This window comes from Musa acuminata, chromosome BXJ2-4 (assembly GCF_036884655.1).
Source record: "Musa acuminata AAA Group cultivar baxijiao chromosome BXJ2-4, Cavendish_Baxijiao_AAA, whole genome shotgun sequence".
NCBI classification, from domain to species: Eukaryota; Viridiplantae; Streptophyta; class Magnoliopsida; order Zingiberales; family Musaceae; genus Musa; species Musa acuminata.
The window spans coordinates 17,545,324-17,569,740 of record NC_088341.1 but is presented as its reverse complement, the minus strand read 5'-3'; the positions used below and the strand labels follow the sequence as shown (position 1 = coordinate 17,569,740).

At 42.4% G+C, this 24,417-nt stretch overlaps 1 protein-coding gene across 3 annotated transcripts in view; it reads left to right on the top strand.

The window, feature by feature from the left end:
• The window catches only part of LOC135610096 (probable allantoinase), a 44,544-nt gene that overhangs the window by 16,846 nt on the left and 3,281 nt on the right, over window positions 1-24,417 (top strand). For 2 of the 3 annotated variants that reach the window (XM_065104128.1, XM_065104130.1), the window contains exon 13: window positions 23,429-23,539. The exons of the other annotated variant lie outside the window; for it this stretch is intronic. In XM_065104128.1, coding sequence (XP_064960200.1) covers window positions 23,429-23,539 — 111 coding nt within the window. The remainder of the gene's footprint in view (window positions 1-23,428; window positions 23,540-24,417) is intronic. 3 annotated transcript variants of the gene reach the window in all.

The following is a 24,417-nucleotide window of genomic DNA, read 5'->3' as shown; positions in this document are numbered from 1 at the left end:
TTGACTTCGCACGCCTCTACAAGGGTTGTACTTCATGCATCGAGCTAGTTACTGACCTTCGCTTGTTCTTTGCTCACACTTCTGAAGCACTCGTAGTGTTTGCACTTCTTGCATTGAGTTAACTACTATGATTCACCTTCTCAATGCTATCGAACTTTTGGAATGCAGGAAGTTTTTACCCCAACTTCTGGAATGTCATCGAACTTTTGGTCGCCTTTGGGATTGTACCGTCTTTTCAATCAACCCTGTCGCCTACTCCTCTGAGTAGCAAAGGTACAACACCGCGTACTGCCTGCTTCATTCCTTGGTTGTGCACTCTTACACACCCGATGTCCTTCACTTTCGGCTATCTTGATGAGAAGCTCGTTGACACCGGTCTGACGAAGTTCCTTGGCCTCTGCCCTTCAGCCTTGTCTCGATACTTGGAGTTTGCCTCTGCATGCTCCACCTCCTTGGCCCCTTTCACGACCAAGCGCTCTCCCTCCATGAGTGCCAGGGATCGATGACTTCACGGAAGTCCCGCCTCTGTGGTACCATGGCACTGCCATGCCCATGACCCTACTATCCATTACCTCGCATCTGCATCCCTTTTTTTCACAATCGGTAGATCTGCCTCTGTAGCACTCTTTCGAGTTCACCTCCATTCTAACCGATGCTTTGTTTTGAGTAGCTAAGTCCCTCTGGACTCGTCGTCGCTTTCTCACCCCTTTCGACCCCCTGCTTCAACACCTTTGTGTTCTCCAAGCAGTTCCCCTTTGTCGATGGAAAGACAGACTGCAACTCCCATGAATGGCCTCTAACATCATGTTGTAAGGTTTGCATCGATTCTGTTCTCCTTAGCTTCCTTGGTAGCAACGTTCGCTTACTCGACCTTGTCCTCTGACTTGCCGGGCTCCCTTAAGCGAATATAGGCTCTGGAGCAGTCCAACTCTCTAGCTGTTTCGATCATACCTCTGCATGATCAAGTCCCTCCCATGGGACTCATTGGTACTTGCATTCGAACTTTTTCCTTGGTAGTACACACAGTGATTGAAAAAGGCGCTCGGGCGAGGCGAGGCGAGGCCCGAGCACCTCACTAATCTCCCATGCGGCGCGCTTCAAACAGGCGCCGCCTGGGCGCTCGCCCGAGCCCAGGCACTGGGCGCTTCGGGCGAGCGCCTGGGTAAACCAAGGCGATCGAACCAGGATTTTAGGTCTGGTTCGGTCCTGGTTCGGTTGTTAGTTGGTTCAACCGAACCAACTAAACCGATATAACCCTTACCCAACCCTAACCCGCTGCCGCTGCCGCTCCCGATCCCGATCTCGCTGCTCGCCGCTGTTGCTGCTCGCAAACGCTGCCGTTGTCGCCGCTGTCGTTGCTCGCAAACGCTGCCTCTATCGCCGCTCGCGCCTCCCGCTGCTCGTCGCTCCTGCTCCCACTATCGCTGTCGCTGCTCGCGCCTCCCGCTGCTTGCGCCTCCCGCTGCTCGCGCCTCCCGCGTTCCCTCTCGCTGCTCGCCGCTCCCGCTCCCTTTCCCGCTACTGTTGTCGCCGCTCGTCGCTGCTTCCTCGTTTCTCCGTCAGCAGGCTTATACTGTTAATATTAAATTTATTTGAATTTTGAAATGATTAATTTTCAATACTGTTAATAGATTAATAATATATTATTTTGAATTTAATGTTGTTAATTTTTATTTACTTGAAATTATTGCTAGGTTTTAACATAAATGGCAATTGTAGAGAGTAACTCAATAGAGTCTCCAATGGTATCAAAAAAAGATTCTGCATGGAAGTATAATTATTTGAAGGATCCGAAAGATCCTAATGCAGTGACTTGCATATTCTACGATAAGACTACCAGAGGTGGTATTTTTCGTGCAAAACAACATCTAGTAGGAAATTTCAAGAATGCAGCAGCTTGCAAAAAATGTCCACCTGAGGTAAAAGAAGAGTTGCTGAGTTATATGAATGAAAAGAAGACACAAAAGAATGAATCTTACGGGAATTTACCAGAAGACAATGTTGAACATCTCAGGGATGAAGAAGAAGATTATTCTATGAGTATTAACCCAAGTGAAAAAAGAGTATACGACAAAAAGGAAAAAGAAGTTATGAGTACTAAGAAAGGTAAAAAAGGACCGATGGATCTATATATGCTTCAAGGATCCCAGAAACAACAAGGGCAAGCAGGAGGCTCAAAATTTAGACAAACAAATATAAGTGATGCTTGTGATAAAGAAATAAGAGGAAGAACAATTCAGCACATTGCTCGCTTCTTCTATCAGGCTGGTCTTCCTCTTAGTATAACTCATTTAGACAGTTTTAAGGATATGATTGAAGCTATTGGAAGATATAGTGCAGGATTAAAACCTCAAGTTATTATGAGATGCGAGTTCCATTGCTGCAAAAAGAGTTGAATTATACAAATGACTTACTAAAGGGTTATAAAGAATCATGGGCAACACATGGTTGCTCTATTATGTCAGATGTTTGGACTGACAGGAGGCGTAGGAGTATAATTAATTTTATGGTTAATTGTTCTTTAGGGACTATGTTTGTGAAGTCAATAGATGCTTCATCTTTTGTAAAATCTGGAGACAAGATATATAATTTACTTGACAACTTCGTGGAAGAAATTGGAGAACAAAATATCGTTTAAATCATAACCGACAATGAAAACAACTATGTTTTAGCTGGTAATATTCATCTTTTGATTTTGTTAATTATTTTATCTTCAATTAAGTGTGTTAAACTCTTAAGTCTTATCATTTTTGTTAATCTTTGTCTCAGGTAAATTGCTTGAATAAAAAAGACAATACTTGTATTGGACTCCATGTGCAGCACATTGTATTGATTTAATGTTGGAGGATATTGGAAAGATCTTAAAAATCAAGAAAACCTTAGAAAGGGCAATTTTTGTTGTTGGATTTCTTTTTAATCACATTGGGGCTTTGAATATGATGAGAGAATTTACAGGGAATAAAGAATTAGTGAGACATGGTGTCACTCGATTTGCGACTTCATTCTTGACATTACAGAGCGTGCATCGTCAAAAACATACTCTGAGAAATATGTTTACTTCTGAGAAATGGGTGACAAGCAAATGAGCAAAAGAAGCAAAAGGCAAGAGGGCTGCTGATATCATCTTAATGCCATCCTTTTGGAATCATGTAGTTTAAATATTAAAGGTAATGGGCCCTCTTGTTCGAGTCCTTCGGTTGGTGGATAATGAAAATAAGCCTGTAATGGGATATATTTATGAGGTTATGGATAGAGCAAAGGAGACGATTAAAAGATCTTTTAATGAAAATGAAAAAAAATATGAGAAAATTTTTACAATCATTGACGAAAGATGGAATTGTCAACTTCATCGTCCCTTACATGCAGCAGGATATTATTTGAACCCTGAATTCTTTTATAAGATTAAATCTGTTGGATTTGATGCAGAAGTTTTGGGTGGGTTATATCAGTGCGTTGTAAGATTAGTTCCCAGCCTTGAGATTCAAGATAAGATTATTCATGAATTATCTTTATATAAAAATGCCGAAGGTCTTTTTGGAATTCCAATTGCCGTTCGATCCAAGACAACTACGTCTCCAGGTATTAATAATTTGATATAATTAATTTCATATATATTATGTTACTATGTTATTGTTAATAATAACATAAATTTTGCAGTTGAATGGTGGAGTCTATTTGAAAATTCCACCCCGAACTTACAGCAATTTGCTATCAAAGTATTTAGTTTGACATGTAGTGTTTCGGGTTCTGAGCGAAACTGGAGTGTCTTTGAGCATGTAAGAATTACTAAATATTTTTGTTTTAATTAATTTATTTATTTAGATATATGTATTAATATATTTTTAAATTATATGACATGACAGATTCACTCGAAGAGAAGAAATCGGTTAGAACATCAACGATTGCACGATCTTGTTTATATAAAGTATAATCAAGCTTTGAAGACTCGTCATGATTTGCAAAATAGATTGGATTCAATCTCATTGCAAGATATTGATGATTCAAATGAGTGGTTAGTAGGAGAAATGGGTGCTAACTTGCAAGATGCCGAAGATGAACTTGTATTTGAAGATGATAGATTGACATGGGGAGATGTGGCAAGAGCTTCAGGTGCTGGAGAATTACAAACATATACAAGACAGATGTCAAAGAGAAAAATGAGTGCAAAAGCATCAAGTTCGGCTCCTGCTATTGTTGAAGACATAGAGAATGAAACATATCTTGATGAAGAGGAAGGAATCGAAGGACAAGAGGAAGAAGACGAATTCAATGAAGATAATGTGTGAAAATGACGATAATATTGATTATGATGAATAACTTTGATGTAAAATTTTATTGTTTTGAATTTGGAACTTTTTGTTACTGTGACATTGTGATTTTGTATCTTAGATTTTCTTAATTTAATAGTATATTTTTATTTAAAATTTTAAATAATTATATTTATTAATTATATTATATATTTTTATATTTTAGCGTCTTGCTTCGCTCGGGCCAGCGCCTCAGGCGAGCGCTTAGCGCCTCAGGCGTTTTTGGACCTTGGCGCCTTTTGGCGCCCAGCGCTTTTTAAATCACTGAGTACACAGCCCCCATATGCTAATGATCAAGGCTTTCATCCGATACAAAATTTGATGCAAGCATGGAAGACCCGCCTCTGCGGTACCTTGGCTTTCACTCCTTAAATCCATAGTCCTTTTTGTTGTCGTGTTGTTCACCGAAGTGGAGCTCCCAGTAGCTCCCGATCATACCTCCGTATGATCTAGTCCCTCACGGGACTAGATTCGTGTGTATCGCATTGCCACGAACTGTTCCACCACGATCCGCTGCACCATGTCGCCTCCTGGTGACATCTCCATTGCATTCTGATCCTTGTGGGATGAACTCGAATTGTGATCCCTCCATGAGTGGCCTCTGCCAACACATCGTAGGGCCTCTTCCACATTCGATTTTGTTCGCTCCTTTGGCAATCGACCTTCGTCCACCCGCTCGCGGGTCATACTCAAACGAAACACAGCTGTAGGATAATCCGTCGCCTAGTAGCTCCCGAAGTCCATCGACTTTGCTGAAATTGGTGTACCATTGTTTGGATCTTGGGCCTCTGCCCTATCAGCACAATCTCCGCTGCGCACTGCTTCCTTCATGGCAACTTGAATGGCAACACTGTGGCATATTCTTCAAGAGTACCCGCCTCCGCCTCCTCTTGCCTCGTGCCAAGGCCTTCTGAACCCAACTTTGCCTCCGCAAGTTGAGTCGCCTTAGTTCCTCCATCAAATGCTTCTTCGAGATAAGGTGCATGTGCCCAGAACCTCCCTTCGTCTTTGGCACCATGCAAGATAAGTCCGCTCCATCAGAATGAAGGACCCATGGAACGACATGATCGCGCTCTTGCCTCTGTAAGAGTTCATGTCCTTGGCCTCTGTCCAAGGGAAGCTCTGTGCCTCCGCTCCATGTTCCATCTTCTATGTTGGCTCCCTTCATGCGGCTTGGGTACTTCGCCAAGTTACACCCAAGTTGCTCCGCTCCTTTTTGCATCGAGTTGATGGTGGCCCTCACGCCCACCATTCCACGGGTTAGCCCTCCATTGAGTCCAATCTCCATATCGACTCCAAGTGTGCCTTCATTTGTGTTGCCTTAAGTCGCTCCCCCACGTGATCTCGCAATGCATCCACCAATGCATTCTCTCAAGCGAGATCATGCGATGACTCCTCGCTGCTCGCTCGGTCCATTAAGCTTCGTGGAGTTGTTGTTTTTGAGGTCCTCCTCCTCAACATGTGCGGTCTGTTGCACATGGTTCTTCCTCTGGAGAGTCGGGACTTATCCCTCCTGGATATCTATCCCGTTGGGGCAACTTCTCTCTTCGCTTCCTTCTCTCTAAAAGTTTCGGGGACCACTATCCCCTTGGACTACTCTGACTTGCTGAACAAACTGTGCATTGTTTTGTCTCTTGCAAACGCACTTGCTAGATTGCGACTCCATGTCAATACAGCCCCCGCTGCACCACTCAAGGCCTAGCAAAATGCTGAACTCGCTACACACTTCAGCCTCCTACGGACATATCATTCATATGCCGAAGAGAAAATTTTAATGCTCTATGGTACCGAGTTTCGGTCACTTTGGGATGGTCGCGAACATTCCATCGTCCGCATAGAAGCCCTTGCATGAGTACCGAATTCTTCGAGTTAACAATTCCCCTTCACCTCTGTGAGCTTTGCACAACTCTTTCGGTCGCTTAGCAACTCATTCCACCTTGCATGGTCTCATCCTTTACCAAGCATCTCGCTTGCCTTGAGCACCATCAAGTATAGTTGTCAACGTCGAGCCGTAGCTTGAACTCAGCCATCCCAACCTTTGTGCGCTATGCATTCTTCCAAGCGTACTTGTTCTCGTGGTGCCTCTTGCGCGAAGGGTTGGCTATTCCTCTGAATGTCAATCTCAGATGCCCGCTCCTCTGAGCGACTCCTTTTCCCTACATCTCTATGCCCGTTTTCCCCCATACAGTCGCGCGTGCTGGCTACCCTCAACGCAGCCCCGCTAGGTCTCTCACGTTTGCATGCCAAGTGTTTCTATGAGTGCTTGTCCCGCTCTGATTCATCTGTCACGGACTTAGCTGGTTTTGCCTAAGTCGTGCGACACCCCTGCATGTCCGTCCGTAAAAGTCGGCCTCCCCGAAACCTCCCATGGTCCCTTAGGACCTAAGAAAGAGAAAACGGGTTAGAGAAAGCGCCTCACTCGGGATCCACAAGCAAACATATCAGAAAACACTTCATAGCCAATGCAAATTACAAACAGACTTTACAAGCTCTGAACGGTTGCACAACAAAGGGTTAAAATGGTCCACTACAGATCGAATATCTCTCATAATTGTTCACATGACACCACCTTTATTTACAAGCCTAAAACGGCCACCAAACCCAACTAAAATGGGGTTGTTAAGCCTTCGATCGTCCCTCTACATGCTATGCAAAGCATGAACAAACCAAAATACACGGATATACACAAGTATTACATTAAACATTATGTTTAGAATTTTGTCCGTGACAACTTGGCGTAGAAGAATTATGTGTTTGTTTGCTGCCAGCAGGTCCTTCACCCTTGTCTTGCACCTTTGATACCACCTTGCTTTGGACAGTAGGTTTGGAATTTCCTCCTTTTGTATAGCCTTCTTTTGACCTATACTGAGAACTCTTTTCAAACTTCTGTTGCTTTTCAACTTTTAAAGCCAACTTGCTTACATCATTTAAAGAACAATATAACTGTAGTTGAACCACTTTAGCAATCTCATATTTCAAACCTCCTAAGTATCTTGCAATGGTTTGCTCTTTTGGTTCTACAAGCTCTCATTTTAACATGAGATTATCGAATTCTGCTGTATACTCCTTTATACTAAGATCTTTTTGCTTGAAATCATGGATTTTAAGAAAGATCTCTTGCCTATAGTTTTCAAGTAAGTATTTTCTCTTCAGCTCCCTTTTTATTTTTTCCTTTGTCACGATCTTACTCTTCCCCTCATGTTCTCTTTGTTTCTTCATATTTTTTCACCAAAAAGATGCATTCCGTCTAAGTTTAAGTACCATAAATTTTACCATCTTTTGTTCTGGTGGTTCATGAAAATCGAAAATACATTCCACTATATTAAGCCAATTAATAAAGTCATCAACAATAATTTTACCTTCAAACTCTGAAATATCCAATCTTGGGTTGTATTTGTTTTGTCACTCATCTTGGACTCCATATCTTGCCCAAAATCTTCTCGACTCCCTTGGATGAGGAGGTGTATCATCATCAGAAGTAAATTCTTGGACAACATTTTCATGTTGGTTGTTTTTACTTCGAAGTTCTTCAATTATTTCATTTTTTTTCTTGTAGACTACACAACAATCTTCATAGCTGTAGCCTCAACGACTAAACATCATCTTCATGGTCGTTACCTTCACCAAATATATCGTTTCCATTCCGCCTTGCCATGATCTCTAACCTTTAGCTCTGATACCAAACTGATACTGGGGGAGTAAAATGCATAATAGATTTCGAAAGAAAAACAGGTAGTACAATAGTATTTGCTGGAATAAGTTTTTTCTGATCGAAAAGGAACGAACTCACGATAATACTTCAATAAGATCGAAAAATAGCTCATCACAAAGTTTAAAATCACAAAGGGATACAAAAAGTTCACCACCCCAAGGAAATTAAATAAGGATACAGAACTGAAAATAAAAGACTCACCACTCAAGGAAGCATCCAAGAGATACAGAGTTTAAGAGAGAACTTCAACATAACTTCTGCCAATATCATCAGTTTCTAAAACCCCTTTTTAACCCCTAAACACCAAAATAAGTACTAATACATGAAACAATCCTTCATGCATAGGAAATTTCGAAATTAAGTATTTTACAATTGGTAACCAACTTCTTTAATGTATTCCTTGGTTATGAAGAAAAGCACCTTGAAACAACTGTAACTTTATCTAAAGAATATGCAAATGAGCTGTCATATTTGAGTGGGCTGAGTTGAAAACTATGAGGCAACATTGTGGGCTGAAAAAAATACCATAGCATTAGCAAGGTCCATATGAGCAGATTGTAGCAAATTAGATACTCCCATGTCATCATCGACGCTTGTTGGTAGTTTTTGATAACTGCTTCTTTATGTCGTAAGACGCCTTCGGGCTCTCAATTGGCTTCGGTTCGGGGAAGCTTTCGCCACTTCACCAAGTACTTAGTCTGCTCAGCTCCATTGGGTAGCTTTATCTTGCGATCCCTAAAATGGTTTCAACTCGCTTCTCGTAGGAGGCTCTAGTGGGGGGTAGCCGAGTTGGAACACTTCGGGAAGCATCTTGCGGATCTGATAGGCTTTCAATTTATTGGCATGAAAAACATTGTGAATTTTGAGCCATGTCGGCAGTTGCAACTTGTAGGAGACGTTGCTCACCCTACTGATAATTAGGAAGGGCCCTTCATACTTGTGCACCAATCCTTTGTGTACTTTGTGCCTAAAGAATTAGAGTGATATTGGTTGGAGCTTTACCAACACTATACCGTCGACTTTGAACTCCTACAGTCGCCTTCCCAAGTTTGCTCACTTCTTATCTTTTGGTCACCTTTTCCAAGTAAGCCCGCGTAATATCTATATTTTGTTGTCATTCTTTTGCAAAGTAATATGCTGACGAACTACTCCTAGTATATCCGATAGCTAAGGTGTGAGGAGTCGAAGGTTGTTGTCCTGTAATGATCTCGAAGGGGCTCTTGTTGGACGTAGAGCTCCGTTGCATGTTGTAGGAGAAATAGGCTATGTCCAACAGCTTCACCCAATCTCGTTGGTTGGCACTCACGTAGTGCCGAAGATATTGCTCAAGGAGCGAGTTTATCCTTTCAGTTTGGCCATCTGTCTGGGGGTGGAGGCTTGTGGAGAAGAATAACTTAGACCCCAACAATTTAAATAGCTCGGTCTAGAATCGTCCAAGGAACCGAACGTCTTGTTCATTGATGATATTGTGCGGGACTCTCCAATACTTTACCACATTCTTCATCATCAGCTTGGTCGCCTCCTCTGCTGAATAGTGTAGGGATGCAGCAATGAAAGTTGCTTACTTTGAAAATCGATCAACTACCACGAGTATTGATCCGAGTCCCATACTGTCGGCAAGCTCGATATGAAGTCCAAGGAAATGCTCTCCCACAACCTTTTTGGTATGGGCAACAGCTTCAAAAGTCCCACTGGCTTCCGTTGCTCTACCTTATATTGTTGGCAAGTACGGCACGTTCGAACATATTCCTCCATATCAATCTCTATCTTCGGCCAGTAAAAGGCCCTCTCCACGAGAGCCACTATTCGGTGAATGCCTGGATGTCCTGCCCAAAGAGAATCGTGACACTCTCTTAAGAGTTCACGTCTTAAATTGTCCACTCGAGGAACATAAACCATATTCCCTTTTGTGTAGACGAGTCCCTCCTAGACCCAAAATCGTCGTGTCTTGCCTTCTTTGATTAGTTGCATAAGGGTTATTGCCTGGGGATCACTGTACAGTCCATCCTTGATCCTAGAAAGGAAGTTGGAGTACAGCTGACTTGCCTAGCCTTCGTCCTCCAGCTGCATGGCATTCACCTGCTCCACCTTCCGGCTCAACACATTGGCTACGACATTTGCTCTTCCGGGCTTGTACTTCATTATCATATCAAATTCGGCTAGGAAGTCCTGCCATCGTGCTTGCTTTGGGGAGAGTTTCTTTTGAGTTTGGAAATAACTCAAAACGATGTTGTCCGTCCTCAGCACAAATCGCGATCTGAGAAGGTAGTGTCGTGCCGCCAAACTCGTAGACAATGAACCACCGCTGTTATCTCCTCGTGCAACGAATATCGCCACTCGGTCTTGTTGAGCTTACGGCTCTCGTAAGCCACCGGGTGACCCTCCTGCAATAGTACTTGTTAGAACCCTTGCAGATTCTAAACTTGGGGTTGATCTCTTTAGGGGATCGGCCTCCTTGGAACTCTATAGGGGTTCCTCCCTCCAAGTTGCTGCTCAAAGGCTGCAGAAAAGATTCATCTATTGCTTATGAAAAGAGGTGGAATACATGACTATTTATAGGGCTTCTAAACCCTAACTCCTAATAGGACTCTTACTTAAGACTCCTACTTCTAACCAACTCCCAATAGGACTCCTAATCAAGACTCCTACTTCTAACCAACTCCTAATAGGACTCATACTCAAGACTCCTATTCCTTTACAACTCCTTATTCTTCTCTAAGAAATAACCTCCTAACCCTAGCCGGCCACTTCACCTCTTTAATAGGGGTCGGGTTAGGTAGGTTTTACATGAATGTCCCTCTCAATTAGGACTCTCCTAGCTAGAGTCCTAACAAACCCGCCCTCTTCAAATTAGCCTTGTCCTCGAGGCTGACGATTCATGAATTTTGGGAATTTGATCTTCAAGTCATCATAGTTCCCAAGTGGCATCTTCTGTTAGTAGGTTTGGCCACTGTATTAGCAATTCAGTAGTGGATCGTCATCGTCGAGTCACGATCCGTCGATCAATAATGGCACTTGGCTTAGTCTGAAGTTCTCTTTGGGTAGTCATATTTGGTGGGTGGCTTTGGGCTGTCTCCAAGCACCTATTTACAACTTCCGTCTGGCTGTCGGTTTATTGGTGATATGCCATACTCCTTTTCAATTTAGTACCCTGCATATGGAATAACTTTGTCCAAAATCTACTCGTGAAGATGCAAGTAGAATTTATCATAAGCACAATGCGTCCCTTTTAGTGTAATTCTTTTGAGTCCCAATTGTAATGAGCCATGGGGCTTGGTGCTTCCTCCAATTTTTTTATAATCGTACTAGTCTCTAAATCTTCCTGCCATTCCATCTTAATATCTTAAGAAAGTCGCTGGTCGGAAGTGAAACGACCGAAACTTCAACTTACTCGGGTAGCTGCGAAAGCGCATCTGCAAGAACATTCTCTTTCTCCTTTTTGTAAGTTATTTCATAATCAAATCCAAGAAGTTTTGTTACCCATTTTTGCTGCTCAGGGGATGATATCTTTCGCTCCAAAAAGTACTTGAGGTTTTTATGGTCGGTTTTAATTTGAAATCGTCGGCCAATCAAGTAGGGTCTCCACCTTGTTGCTGCGCGCACAATGGTGAGTATCTCCTTATCATATGTTGACTTATTTTGATGGGAGGGAGATAATGCCTTGCTAGTGTATGTGAGTGGTCGACCATCTTACATGAGAATGACTCCAATTCCGACTCCATATGCGTCGGCCTCAATAATGAAGGGTCGGTTGAAATCTGGTAGTGTTAGCACCGGCGTCGTCGTCATGGCTGCCTTAAGTTTGTCGAAGGCAGCGGAGGCTCTGTCCGACAATTGGAAGACATCTTTTTTCAGTAAGGAAGTAAGTGGTGCACTGATATCTCCATAGTTTTTCACGAACTTGCAGTAGTAGCCTGTTAAACCCAGAAAGCCATGTAGCAATTTTATGTTCCTCGAGGTCAGCCAGTTTTGCATTGCTCCAATTTTGAAGGGGTCTACTGCCACACCTTCCTCTGATATGATATGCCCAAGATATTCCACCTTCTTTTGAAAAAAGCAAAAATTCATAGTGGTTGTTATGTGTTCAAAAGGTGGTTTTCGGTATGTCTTCTTCGCATACTCGTATTTGATGATACCCGGATCGAAGGTCCAGCTTTGTGAAGATTTATGCTCCCTTTCATCTAGCAACTCATCTACTACTGGAATAGGGAATTTATCCTTGATGGTTATGCCATTGAGAGCTTGGTAATCAACACAAAATCGTCATATTCCATCCTTCTTTCGTATGAGGAGCACCGATGAAGAGTAGGGGCTGCAACATGGCCGAATAACTCATGTTTTGAGCATCTCTTTTACAATCCTTTCTATTTCATCCTTCTGGAGATGTAGATAACATGGCCGAGTATTTGCTGAAAGAATCGTTATATAATGATCATGCCGACGGGTAAGAGGTACGTTGTACGGTTCGTCAAATATATCTGAAAATTCAGCAAGCAAAGGAAGTAGGTTTGGATCTTCAAATTCTATTGGCTCTCCCTTAGTTTGCTGCTCAAGTTGTACCAAAAATCTGCTGCATGCTTTATGCAAAACCTTCTCCATTTGTTGTGTGTAAATCGTCGTTACGTCGCCCCCATGTTTCCCGTTCAGTATCACCTGTTTCTCCTTACTGTAAAATTTCATAATTAGTTGCATAAAATTTCAAGAAATATCACCTAATGTCGTCAACCATTTAATTATGAGCATGGCCTCATGATCATCAAGAGGGAGAAGGAAGAAATATGCAATTATCTCTTGGTAAGGCCTCATGATCAGCAACAGTTTCACTTGCGGGCGCCTACGATCAAACTTCAAAATCCATCCATCGGCGACCTTAACGTCAAACCTGTTGTAATTCTTGATAGGTAAGGTCATCTGGATAGTAACCTTACTCTTTAGAAAGTTATTAGTACTGCCCGTGTTTGAGTAGCCGGCTAGTGTATGTACTGTAACTTCGGTCGGTTGTGGCTCTTCTTCTGCATCTTCTTCTTCATATTCAAGGCTCTCTTCTGGATGTTCAATGACCTCTTCTTCTATTTGTTCAATCATAAGAAGTCTCTCTTTACTACAGCGATGCTCACGGCTCCACGGCTCGTCACAATGCCAACATAACCCCTTCGCATATCGCTCCCGAAGCTCTTCTCTTATTAACCTCTTTGGTGTAGGGACTTGGTCGATAGTAGGGGGGGCTGAGGGCTTCAATATTACTGGTTGAGGAGCGACCCTAGTCCTCTGAGTTTCATGGTTCAATTGCTCCTCTTGATGTCGTGCGAAAGAGATGGCTGCCATAAGCGTATATGGTTGTCGCGCTTTAACTTCTCCTCGGATCTCCGGCTTCAAGCCCTCAATGAAGGTCCTCAATAGCTGTTTTTGAGACCAATCACGAGTTTGATTAGATAACCTTTCAAACCTGGTTTGGTACTCTTGAATGGTAGAGGTTTGTCGGATCTTTACTAGTTGTCCGTCAATATTCTCGTAATCGGTTGGTTTGAAGCGGATCAACAGTCCTTCTTTGAATTGTTGCCATGAAAGGACTCCATAAGTATGTTCAAACCAGTCAAACCACTGTATAGCATCCCCTTCAAGATGTATAGTTACAATTTTCACCATAGATGCATCCGCGGTTTTATGGTACCGAAAATATCGCTCCGCGCGCGAGATCCAACCAATCGGGTCTCCTTCCCAACTAGGGAAATCCACTCTTATGCAAGGATAGTTGGGGTTGGTCATAGAGCTTCCCCTCTCTTGGAAGTCATATCTTTGGGCTTGGTGCGATTGGGCAAAGCTCTCTCCTTGATGTGATTTCTTCGGGCTTAGTGGTCAGCCCAATCTGAGTTCGGTAAAGAGCGTCCGAATCTTATCCTCCATTCGTGCCTCGAAGGCTTCGAATTTAGCATTGATTACCTCCTCAGATGCCATAGTATATGCCGCCAAATCTGTGATGTTAAGATCTCTCTTTTGTTATCGGGTTAAAGGCATGTATTGGTTAAGAGAGGTGATGGTCGAAAGGGTTGGTAGATCGATGGATGTAGGCTACGGTTTAGGCTTGTTTTGTGGCTATTTTGGGTTCAGTTTGAGGGTGTGGTTTGGTGGAGTTTTAGGACTGTAGATGAAAGTTTTGGATCTGTGGTAGATGGTAGCAAAGGTTTGATAGAAATAAGTGGAAGTTGCAGCAAGTATGTGCTGTCTTGTAAGAGTAGAATTGTCGTCGAAGAAACAACGGTTTCTCGACGTAATTTCCATCAAAAACTTAAGAGAATTGAGGAGGTAATTGATAGCAAAATCACAGTTTATATGACAGCAATGATATCTAATTTAATCAAGAAAATTTCGGCAGTATAACAACAAGGAAATTGGTGCAAATCGCGATTGCAGAATTCTCGTCGAGAAATTTCAGCGGGTTACGACGAAAATTTGCAGCAACACAAAATCGTTTTTAGAGATGAATTTCTTAATAGATCAATCATAGATGAAAGCCAAGATGATCTATGAAGTGTATAAGAAATTTCATTCAAAAAAGATTGCAAATAGATGAGTTAAGGCAACAATATACGGCTGAAATTTTCTGCAGCACAGATTTTTAAGTATAGCAGATTGGACGTAAAAGATCAGTGGTTTATATTGAGAATTTGTTGATAAAACAAAAGGGAATTCCACTGTTAGGAAGTCTCAAAGATGTCATAAAAATTTCGTAGAAATTTGGATAGAAAAAGTATAGTAGCAAGATCAAACAGATGGTGCTATGCGGTTGGAATTCTACAATGTATCTTTCGTCGTAGAGATGAAAACTTTGTGACGAAAAGTTTATGCAGCAATATAGGAACAAATTTTTTTTTTAAGATTTTCGAATAAAGATAACTAAATTGCAGCAGCAGTAAGGTAGGAAATCAGAACCTATTGCAATTCACGGGGAGATCAAAGGATGATCCGCGGTGGTGGAGATGATGGCGGAATTCGACGATGATCTTTTAAGCAATTGTGGGAATTGCTTTGGACAGTTGTGGAGGGTTGATGGATGGCTGTGGAAGGGCAGCGAGACGCCAAGAACGCTGCTCTGATACCAGGTGTTAGAACCCTTGTAGATTCTAAACTTGGGGTTGATCTCTTTAGGGGATCGGCCTCCTTGGAACTCTATAGGGGTTCCTCCCTCCAAGTTGCTGCTCAAAGGCTGCAGAAAAGATTCATCTATTGCTTATGAAAAGAGGTGGAATACATGACTATTTATAGGGCTTCTAAACCCTAACTCCTAATAGGACTCTTACTTAAGACTCCTACTTCTAACCAACTCCTAATAGGACTCCTAATCAAGACTCCTACTTCTAACCAACTCCTAATATGACTCATACTCAAGACTCTTATTCCTTTACAACTCCTTATTCTTCTCTAAGAAATAACCTCCTAACCCTAGCCGGTCACTTCACCTCTTTAATAGGGGTCGGCTTAGGTAGGTTTTACATGAATGTCCCTCTCAATTAGGACTCTCCTAGCTAGAGTCCTAACAGTACTCTCCCAATAGCGAAGTCTGAAGCATATGTATGATAGACTTCGAAGGGCTCTTTATAGTCCGACAATTTGAGCACCGGTTCTTCCTAACACAGCAACATTTAGATCTTGGAATGTCGATTCACATTTGTCGGACCATCTCCAAGGCTGCTCCATCAGCAACTTCGTCAGTGGAGTTGCGCACTTCGAATTCCCAGCTATGAAGCGTCGATAGAAGTTGACGAAGCCTAGGAAGGATCTTAATTCCAGCACCTCCTTTGGAGTTTGTCATTCCGCAACAGCTTGCACCTTTGATTTGTCCATCTGAATGGAACCATCACCGATTCCATGCCCTAAGAATAAGATCTCCGTCTGAGCAAAATAGCACTTCTCCCTTTTCACGAACAAAATGTTCTCCTTAAGAACCTTGAAAATTGTCCGAAGGTGCTTGACATACTTTTTGTGTTGGGAAATCTAAGGGCGACATCATATGCGCAGCAAAAGAATATAAAACAAAAAACCCCAAATTTCTCAATATGTGTTCGTCGTTGTGTGAAGATTGGTGCGTAAAACCCGCGACACAGAAAATCACGTGTGAGACAGATAGTTGTGTTATCTAGGGAGATTGTATATCCCCGAATCCTTACAGATCTGTAGGAGTGAATGAAGGAGGTCAAGCGTCCTCCTCTCTAACGGTGATCCACACAGCAGGGCTGCAACGACGCTCCTCAAATCTCCAGGCCTGTTATCTGAGGAGAAGGGAGAGGAGAATAGGAGGTGGCTACCAAGAAACCCAAGCCTATGGGCCTTTAGTTCCCTCCTATTTATAGCGGCCCCTAGTTAACCCTAATGGATCCTGCCCTATTGGATACTGGATCTCCATCCAATTACCCAAGCCTCTTAGATTAGTGGGTCTCTACCTAATAATCTCTTATTAGTTCTTATTGGATCTTATCCATGGGATCTAATAATTTAGGGGCTTATTGGATATCTAATAAGATAGAGGCTCCAACGGATATCTCATATTCGAATCTCTACTCATCGCAACACCTACCATATGTGTGTGACCCTCTAGGTCCAATATCGAGCTAGTCGTGAGTCATACCTATCAAAACTCCTTCTGGATCAGTGAATTATTATCTCTATAATAATTCACTCGACTCATCGATTGCGGACGATTTAGGCCACTACGCCATAGTCCTCAAACGATACAAGGGAATCCAATCTTTTGGACCTATCCGTCCTCAGATACTGCGTACCTATAGTCCCTCATTCATCTAATATCCCAGAGACCATATAGCCGGCATGGTGTTGTCATACGGTTTCTACCATATAGCCGGCATGGTGTTGTCGTACGGTTTCTCCTCGAGTCTCACTCTAATCGGATTCTCCCGGTGAACTCTTTCTCTCTAAATTCGAATGACCTTGACCAAGAATTTGTTTGAGCAAGAACACGGGATATTCCTCTCATGATACCGAGAGCGAATGATCCTCTATCGACACTCAATAGCCCTCGTAAGGTTGGCTGCCACTCTCAATAACCAGTTGTACTAGATTTAAAACTTTCAAACCTATAAGTCTGGTATCAAAGAGTAGAGTACTCATACAGGATATCCTTGGTGTCTCAAGTCTAAGGATCAGATACACTACTGGGACTACGAAATCGTTGTCTGATAGTAAGGCATCATCAACCATCTAGTATTCCGTGAGCGGATCAATTAGTGAACTCATTCTTCAATGAGCACCTGCATTGTATCCTTAGTGTGTCCCCACACGAGCAACTATGATACCAATTGCCTCCATCATATGGATGGGTATACAGCACACCAATTTATCCGGTTATCTCGATGTCCTTCTCGAGTAACGTATGACTAGGATTAATTAAGGTTTGTGTTTAAAGGCGAATCGATTTCATTATTATGATCTCATCACGATCTGATTCCCATTGCACAAATCCACGGACATCATAATATATATGCATATATGCAACAAGCAATATAAAGTGATAAAAATGTCAAAATATAATAAGTAAAAACAATGTGTATCATGTCATACGTGCTATCACTCACGTGATTGGCTTGCAGGGCACCTATGACTAGCACCTCGAGCATTTGGCTATAAACGACGATATCGTCTAAGTAGACGACCACAAACTTATCCAAATACTCTTTGAATTGTTGGTTCATAAGAGTGCAGAATGTGGCCAGGGCATTGGTTAAGCTGAAAGGCATCACCAAGAACTCAAACACTCCATACCTGGTCACGCAAATAGTCTTCGCTTCGTCGCCTTCAGCAATGCGCACCTGCCAATACCCCGACCAGAGGTCGAGTTTGGAGAAATACTTTGTTTTGCCCAATTAGTCGAACAAGTCCGCAATGAGTGAGATGGGATACTTGTTCTTCACGTCATCTTGTTGAGGGCTCGATAGTCGACGTATAGTCGGAGGCTCCCATCTTGTTTCTTTTGGAAGAGAACTGGAGCTCCGAATGGTGTTTTGGAACTGCGGATGAGACCACTGCTTAGCAATTCGTCTAACTGTTTTCTGAGCTCTGCCAACTCTGGAGGGGACATGCGATATGGTGGTCTCGCTGAAGGCTTGACTCTCGGCTCCAGCTCAATATTATGATCCATGCCTCTACGTGGTGGCAGAGTTTTCGGCAACTCAGGTGGCATAACATATGTAAACTCCTTCAAAACGTTCGCCACCACAACAGGTTCGTAAATAGCCTCCCCGTCAAGTGGCTCTAGCTTCACAGCAGCCACGAAGGTTAATTCTCCTTTTCGTACCCCTTTCTTCAATTGTAATGTCGATATTTGTTGGGGGTCCTTGGTTCCACTCCGAGAGACGGGAACCACACAGGGGTCGTCGCCTCCTATTAAACATAGGGTTCAGGAACGGCAATGGCACCAATGTTGCCGCGTGCGTGAACTTTATTCTGAGAATCACTTCGAAGTCGTCTAATGGCACCGCCATCATATTTGTGCTCCCGCTCCATGTTCCGATCTTGAGGGGGACTCCCTTTGCCAGCCCGGAGATCCGCTTGGCCGTTAAGTTCATCGCCTTCATCCGACTTGGGTTCTTCTCCAACATCAGCCCTAGTCGCTTTGCTTCTAGATTAGCAATCATGTTGTGGTTAGTGCCCGTGTCCACCATTGCATGGGTTGTTTGGCCATTGAGCTTGATATTCACGTACATCAGCTCACTGCTCCTTGCTTTATGTGGCTTTGTCTTCATGTTCTCCCCCACTTGACCCCGCAAAGCATTTAACAAACGCATTGCTCCTATCCGGGGTCCTTGTGACTCATCGTCGCTGCTGGATTCCGAACTACTCGAACTAAGAGCGACGACTTTGCCCTTGTATGATTTGGGGGGGTGGATTGAAGTTGTTAAGGCATCAAGTTCTTGTTTCTGTGGGCATTCCCTCACCATGTACGGTCCTCCACACGAGGAGCATCCGTCAGGTTTTAGGGTCTTGCCTTTCGAGCTTGGCCCTTTATAGGAACTCTTCTTCCTTTGCTCGCCCTCGGTCTCCTTTCCTCGAAAATATTTTGGAGGGCGATTTCTTGAAGATTGTTTCCTTTTCCCTGAGTCCTCCGAGGAAACAAAGTTGGTAAGCCTTTTTGCGGTCGCAATTGCGTCGATCATATCGGTGACATTCCTTCGATGCAGTTCCTGTTAAGCCCATGGCTTCATGCCATCAAAGAAGCTGAACAACTTATCCTTCTCAGACATATCCTATATGTCTAGCATCAATGCAGAAAATTGCTTTACGTAGTCTCGAATGGAAGTACTTTGACGGAGTTGTCTCAGCTTCCTCCTTGCGCCGAATTCTATGTTCTCGGGTAGGAACTGAGTTCTCAACTCCCGTTTCAAGTCCTCCTATGTGTCCACATGAAACTGACCTTGTTGGATCTCCTCCCAACGGTTCGCCACCAAAGTTTTGCATCCCCATTCAGATATATGGTTGCTATTAAAACTTTGGTATCTTTAAAATTGGGCCTTGTAGCTCGAAAGTATTGTTCCATATCAAACAAGAAATTCTCGAGCTCCTTTGCATCCCTAGCACCTCCATAGCAATGATGCTTAAGTGCCCTCAAGTTTTATGGCGACGCAACACTGGTGTTGCTCCCTCCCGCATTTAGTACCCTTGTGAGCGTTGTCACTCTGGAAGTGAGTTCCGCCACGACTTCGTGCAAATGTTGCACGGAGTCTTTGTTATTGTCCGTCAGTCGATCGACTAGAGCCTCAACGTTGTCGATTCGGGATTCAGCTTCTTCTTGCAAGCTCTCTACCCCAAGAAGCCTTCGTTGGCCTAGGTAGAGTTCCTTCAAGCTCGCTTCAAGAACATCCATGCGAGTTTTCGATATTGTGAATCTCTCCTTATGGCTCTTTTTCCCGATTGGCGCTCCAGATTACGCCTCTGCTTATGGAGAGTAGCCAACATCTCACTCATCATGTTCGCTACCACGTTCTTCCAAAGCGGCTTCAACAACATGAGAGCGAGTTTGCACTTGTAGCCCACCTGCGGTTGCTTGGGGCAATAGTCCGGCTTGCCCCGTCTTGCTCGATTCGTAACAATGCTTTGTCATGGCGAGATTGCGAAGTTTCTTCGCTGCTTGCTCGAATTGCTTGCCTGCTCTGATACCACAATGTCACGGACTTAGCTGGAATTGCCTAAATCATGAGGAACCCTTATGGCAAAGTCACGGACTTAGCTGGAGTTGCCTAAGTCGTGAAGCACCCTTGCGCCAACTCCTCGGACTTAACTGGGATTGCCTAAGTCATGAGGCGCCCTTGCAACTATGCGTCCGTAAAGGGTCAGCCTAGTTGCAACCTCGTACAGGTCCCGAAGGACCTACGAAACAGAAAGTTGATTAGTTTGAAAACGAGCGATGGATAAGTCTCGACGTCTCGCGAAAAGGGAAGCTTTACAAACAATTCAGCGAGCACCTTGAGTGCAAGAGAGAAAGAGAGGAAGGAGAAAACAAGGACTTTAGAAGGTAGAACAAACAGTTGTAAGTCTGCAAACAACTGCTCACCGGGAGTCGGGTGCAAAGGTAAGTTCCCGTTAAGTTAACGTGCGAACTTGTGAAGATTGTTCAACGCCCGACACTACCCCGAAGCCCCATCCCCCCTAGTGCCACCCAGGGGGTTCCAGGGTGCTGAGATGGCTGACGTTTTGCGTGAGCCTGCAGTCTGCAGAAAACAAGCTGTGGCATATGAAAATGAAGCCATTTTGGGGTAGTTTGGTCCGGCGCAATGAGCGGTCGCACTGCAGCGTTGCGAACCGTCATTGCTTATATTTTTCAAGCAAAAACACATAAAATCAAGGCAAAACATGCTGTCATGTATCTGTACAAGCATGCAAAAGCGACGAACGATTCGTTGAACGAAGTTGTTGCGGGTGCGCGACGACCGTTCGTGACAGCTCGCTGCTCCCGCTCATGCTGTCGCTGGTCGCTACTACCATTGCTGCTTCTCTTAGTCAGCAACCTCGATCTTACTCTTACACTATGCCTCCGCTACCACGATCGATGCCGCTACTCGTTGCTACCGTTATCGCTGCCACTATCGCTGCTCGCCACTATCGTCGCTCCCGCTCCCACTGTTGCTGCCGCTACTCACTGCTACTATTACTCTTACTCTCTCTTCTCACGTCGACTCGATAGTACACTGTTAACTGTATACTAGTAATAATACTTTTTTATTTATTAGATTAATAATATATTATTTTGATTTTAATACTGTTAATTTTTATTTATTTGAAATTATTGTTATTATTTTGAATTTTGAGATTTTTTGTTAATGTGATATTGTGATTTTGTAAGATTTTTTTAATTTAATATCATATATTTTATTTAAATAATTATATTTATTAATTATATTATATATTTTTATATTTTAGTGCCTCGTTTCGCTCTGGCGAGCGCCTAGCGCCTCGGGCGTTTTTAGACCTTGACATCTTTTGGTACCTAGCGCTTTTTAAATCACTGGTTTGGTCATAAGAGCGCCACTAGTATAAAAAATATATAAAAAATAATATTCTCGTATAGTTTTAGTTTGGAAAAAATCAAATTTCGTATCATTATTAATATGTCATGAACTACACCATATTGTTTACTAGTGTAGCCTTAGTATTTCTTGCTTACAACTAGTGATTCATCAATCTCTCTTGCTTACAACTAACAAAATCTACTGTAAGCTTGTTTCTGATCTGAAAATATGCATGTTAACCTTGTAGGCATTACTATAGCATTATTAGATGTTCAAACTTTTGAAAATACTATATTTTAGAGATGGCCAAAACCTGTATTTGCATGCAAGAAACTTTGGTGCTTCCATATAAGGATCTGCCATTTACATTTATGAATGAGATTCATGCTGCATCTATGTGAGTCATGGTCCACTTATATATGAACAGAACATCTTATTAACAAATCCTGAGAATTTAAACTATACTCATAGATGGTCTAGGGAAGAAGAATGTATGTGAACTATCAACTGTCATCCTGCATTAAATATGCATATTATTTTCGCTCACAAATTGTGATGGGATAATACAAAGTGCAAGCTCTTTCGTGTGTAGAATTGACATGCTTCATTGTAGTCACTGACATTGAATTTTGATGTGATGTTGAGCAAATTAGATTTCTTATATTGGTACCATGCCAACAGAGTTAGCACGAGAATGGTCTTTCTCATTTTATCACCCACTTTTTTTCCACATCTTATGTTGCCATCTAGGTAAACACCGTGCATGAGGCATCTGGAAACGGTTAATATACACAACCTTAACTCTAAGATAGTTGTTTTTTGTAATTTGAACCCTAGTTTTTTCATGTACCAAAGCCTGCCTCTGGCATTTGACATCTGACTCTCCTTAAAAGGTGATCATCAATTAGGATGGGACTCGAATGAACTTTGTCATCTGATTTATGGAAATCTAATTTACATATCTAAGTGACTGACCACAGATCCATGCTAAATTTCATAAGCCCCTTCTTGAATTGTCTTTGCTTGCCCGTCTTATATTTGCCCACCCTGGAACCTAATATTTATCTCCTATTCTTCTTCATGAAGCTCATAGGAACTTTCTTGGTATTTATATTTTTTTCCTTATTTCTCATTGGTTGAGTCTCACCATAAACATTTATTTTATCTGGATATCTAGGCCTTGTCATCATAGTTGGGTTAAAAGAGTTTAGCTTTATGTTCCTAGCAAGTAGAAAATGTTGACAGGGTAGTGAATAGCATCTGGGTCAGACGATCCAGTTCAAGGAACATTTATAATTTGGAATGAAAAATATCAACATTTCAAAAATCCTAAAAAGGATACAATAAAAAAGAAAAAGGTACCTACATACAGTCAAATATCCAATAGATAGCAAGTATTTACCTGTGGGCTGGTCATTCTTGTCCATAACCCCTGAACCCTTGTTTATAATATATACATATAAGTATATATATATATATATATACTGACGTACAAATGTATACCTATTTATTTATAAAGGTGTGTTCTACATTCGACTTATTTTATTCTAAGAAATTAGAAGAAGTTGACCCCTGCAGTACAACATTTCAGGACTAGTATTATTCTATGCTCTTATTTTCAGGCCACATAGTAAAGCAATTTGCTCTCCAGGTAAAGTTGGTTCATTTTCCCTGTTTTTGGTAACCAACTAAACTGGGGTGTAACTACAGCAAGAAGAGCTGTATTGGAGTGCAAAACAATCGGTTTATATACTCTTTTTCTTTTTTGATTAAAAGCTTCATGACATATCTTTGTAGTAACAATTAGATACATCACTAAGCTTTTCAATGTCACTTCAATAAATGGATTTTTTAATCCTCCCTTTAAAAACTAATGGGACATGAATGTTCTGTAGTATGTTCTTCCTATCACATGGACTTATGGACAAAAGTATGGAGTTTCGTTCAGTCAGATTGCAACATGGTGGAGTGAGAGGCCTGCAAAGCTTGCAGGCCAAAAGTACAAGGTACTACTTGATTTCTCTTTAGGAAACTTTATTATGCTACAGTAGGATGATAACTTCTAGAACCATTGATATCATTCATGCAGCTATGAATCTACAGTATTGCCAGTCTTTTGCAGTACTTGTATATAAATGAGACTATCACGTGCAAATACTATCACGTTGGTACCATGATCTAGGCGGTAGAAACTTTAGAGCATGAATATTGGTCTTATGCAAGGTTCGTCGTATCGACCCGTACTACTCGGTACGGGTGGTATGTACTGGTCCGATAGGGGACCGGTACGTGAATCGTCCTCTACTAGATGGTACCATAACCTGACCCTGTATTGGGCCATACGGGGTCTGTACCGAGCGGTACAGGTCGGTAATGATCGGATTTCGATCGTTACCGATCAAGGGCTGAGATCGCGCTATTTCAAACGGTCAAATTTAGTGTTTGAACCATAGAAAAGAGTTTTAAAACCCTTTCCTCCCTCTTCTTTTGACTCATCACTCTCTAAATCTCTTCAACTCTCTCAAACTCATTCTCACTCACATCTCTCTCTCATTTTGATATTTTCACTCTTTTAAACTCAATGAGGCTATGATTTGTGGATTGGATCAAATTTGGGAGGATTAAGAGGAAGATCCCTCTCGGTCAGAACGTGGCAGAAGGGGCCAAACAACATCGAGTCAGACTGCTCGAGGAACTAGAGACACCCAATTGTCATAGTCGTCCGCCTAGTGTGCAAAGGCAAAGGCAAAGAGGAAGGCAGTAGCATCAGCTACACTGTTGGAAAAAATCAAGTCGGGCGATGAAACACCTTCTCAATTGCATTCAACAACCCGCTCAATCCAATGACATGGCAGCGACGTGGATGGCAATGCCTCAATTGATG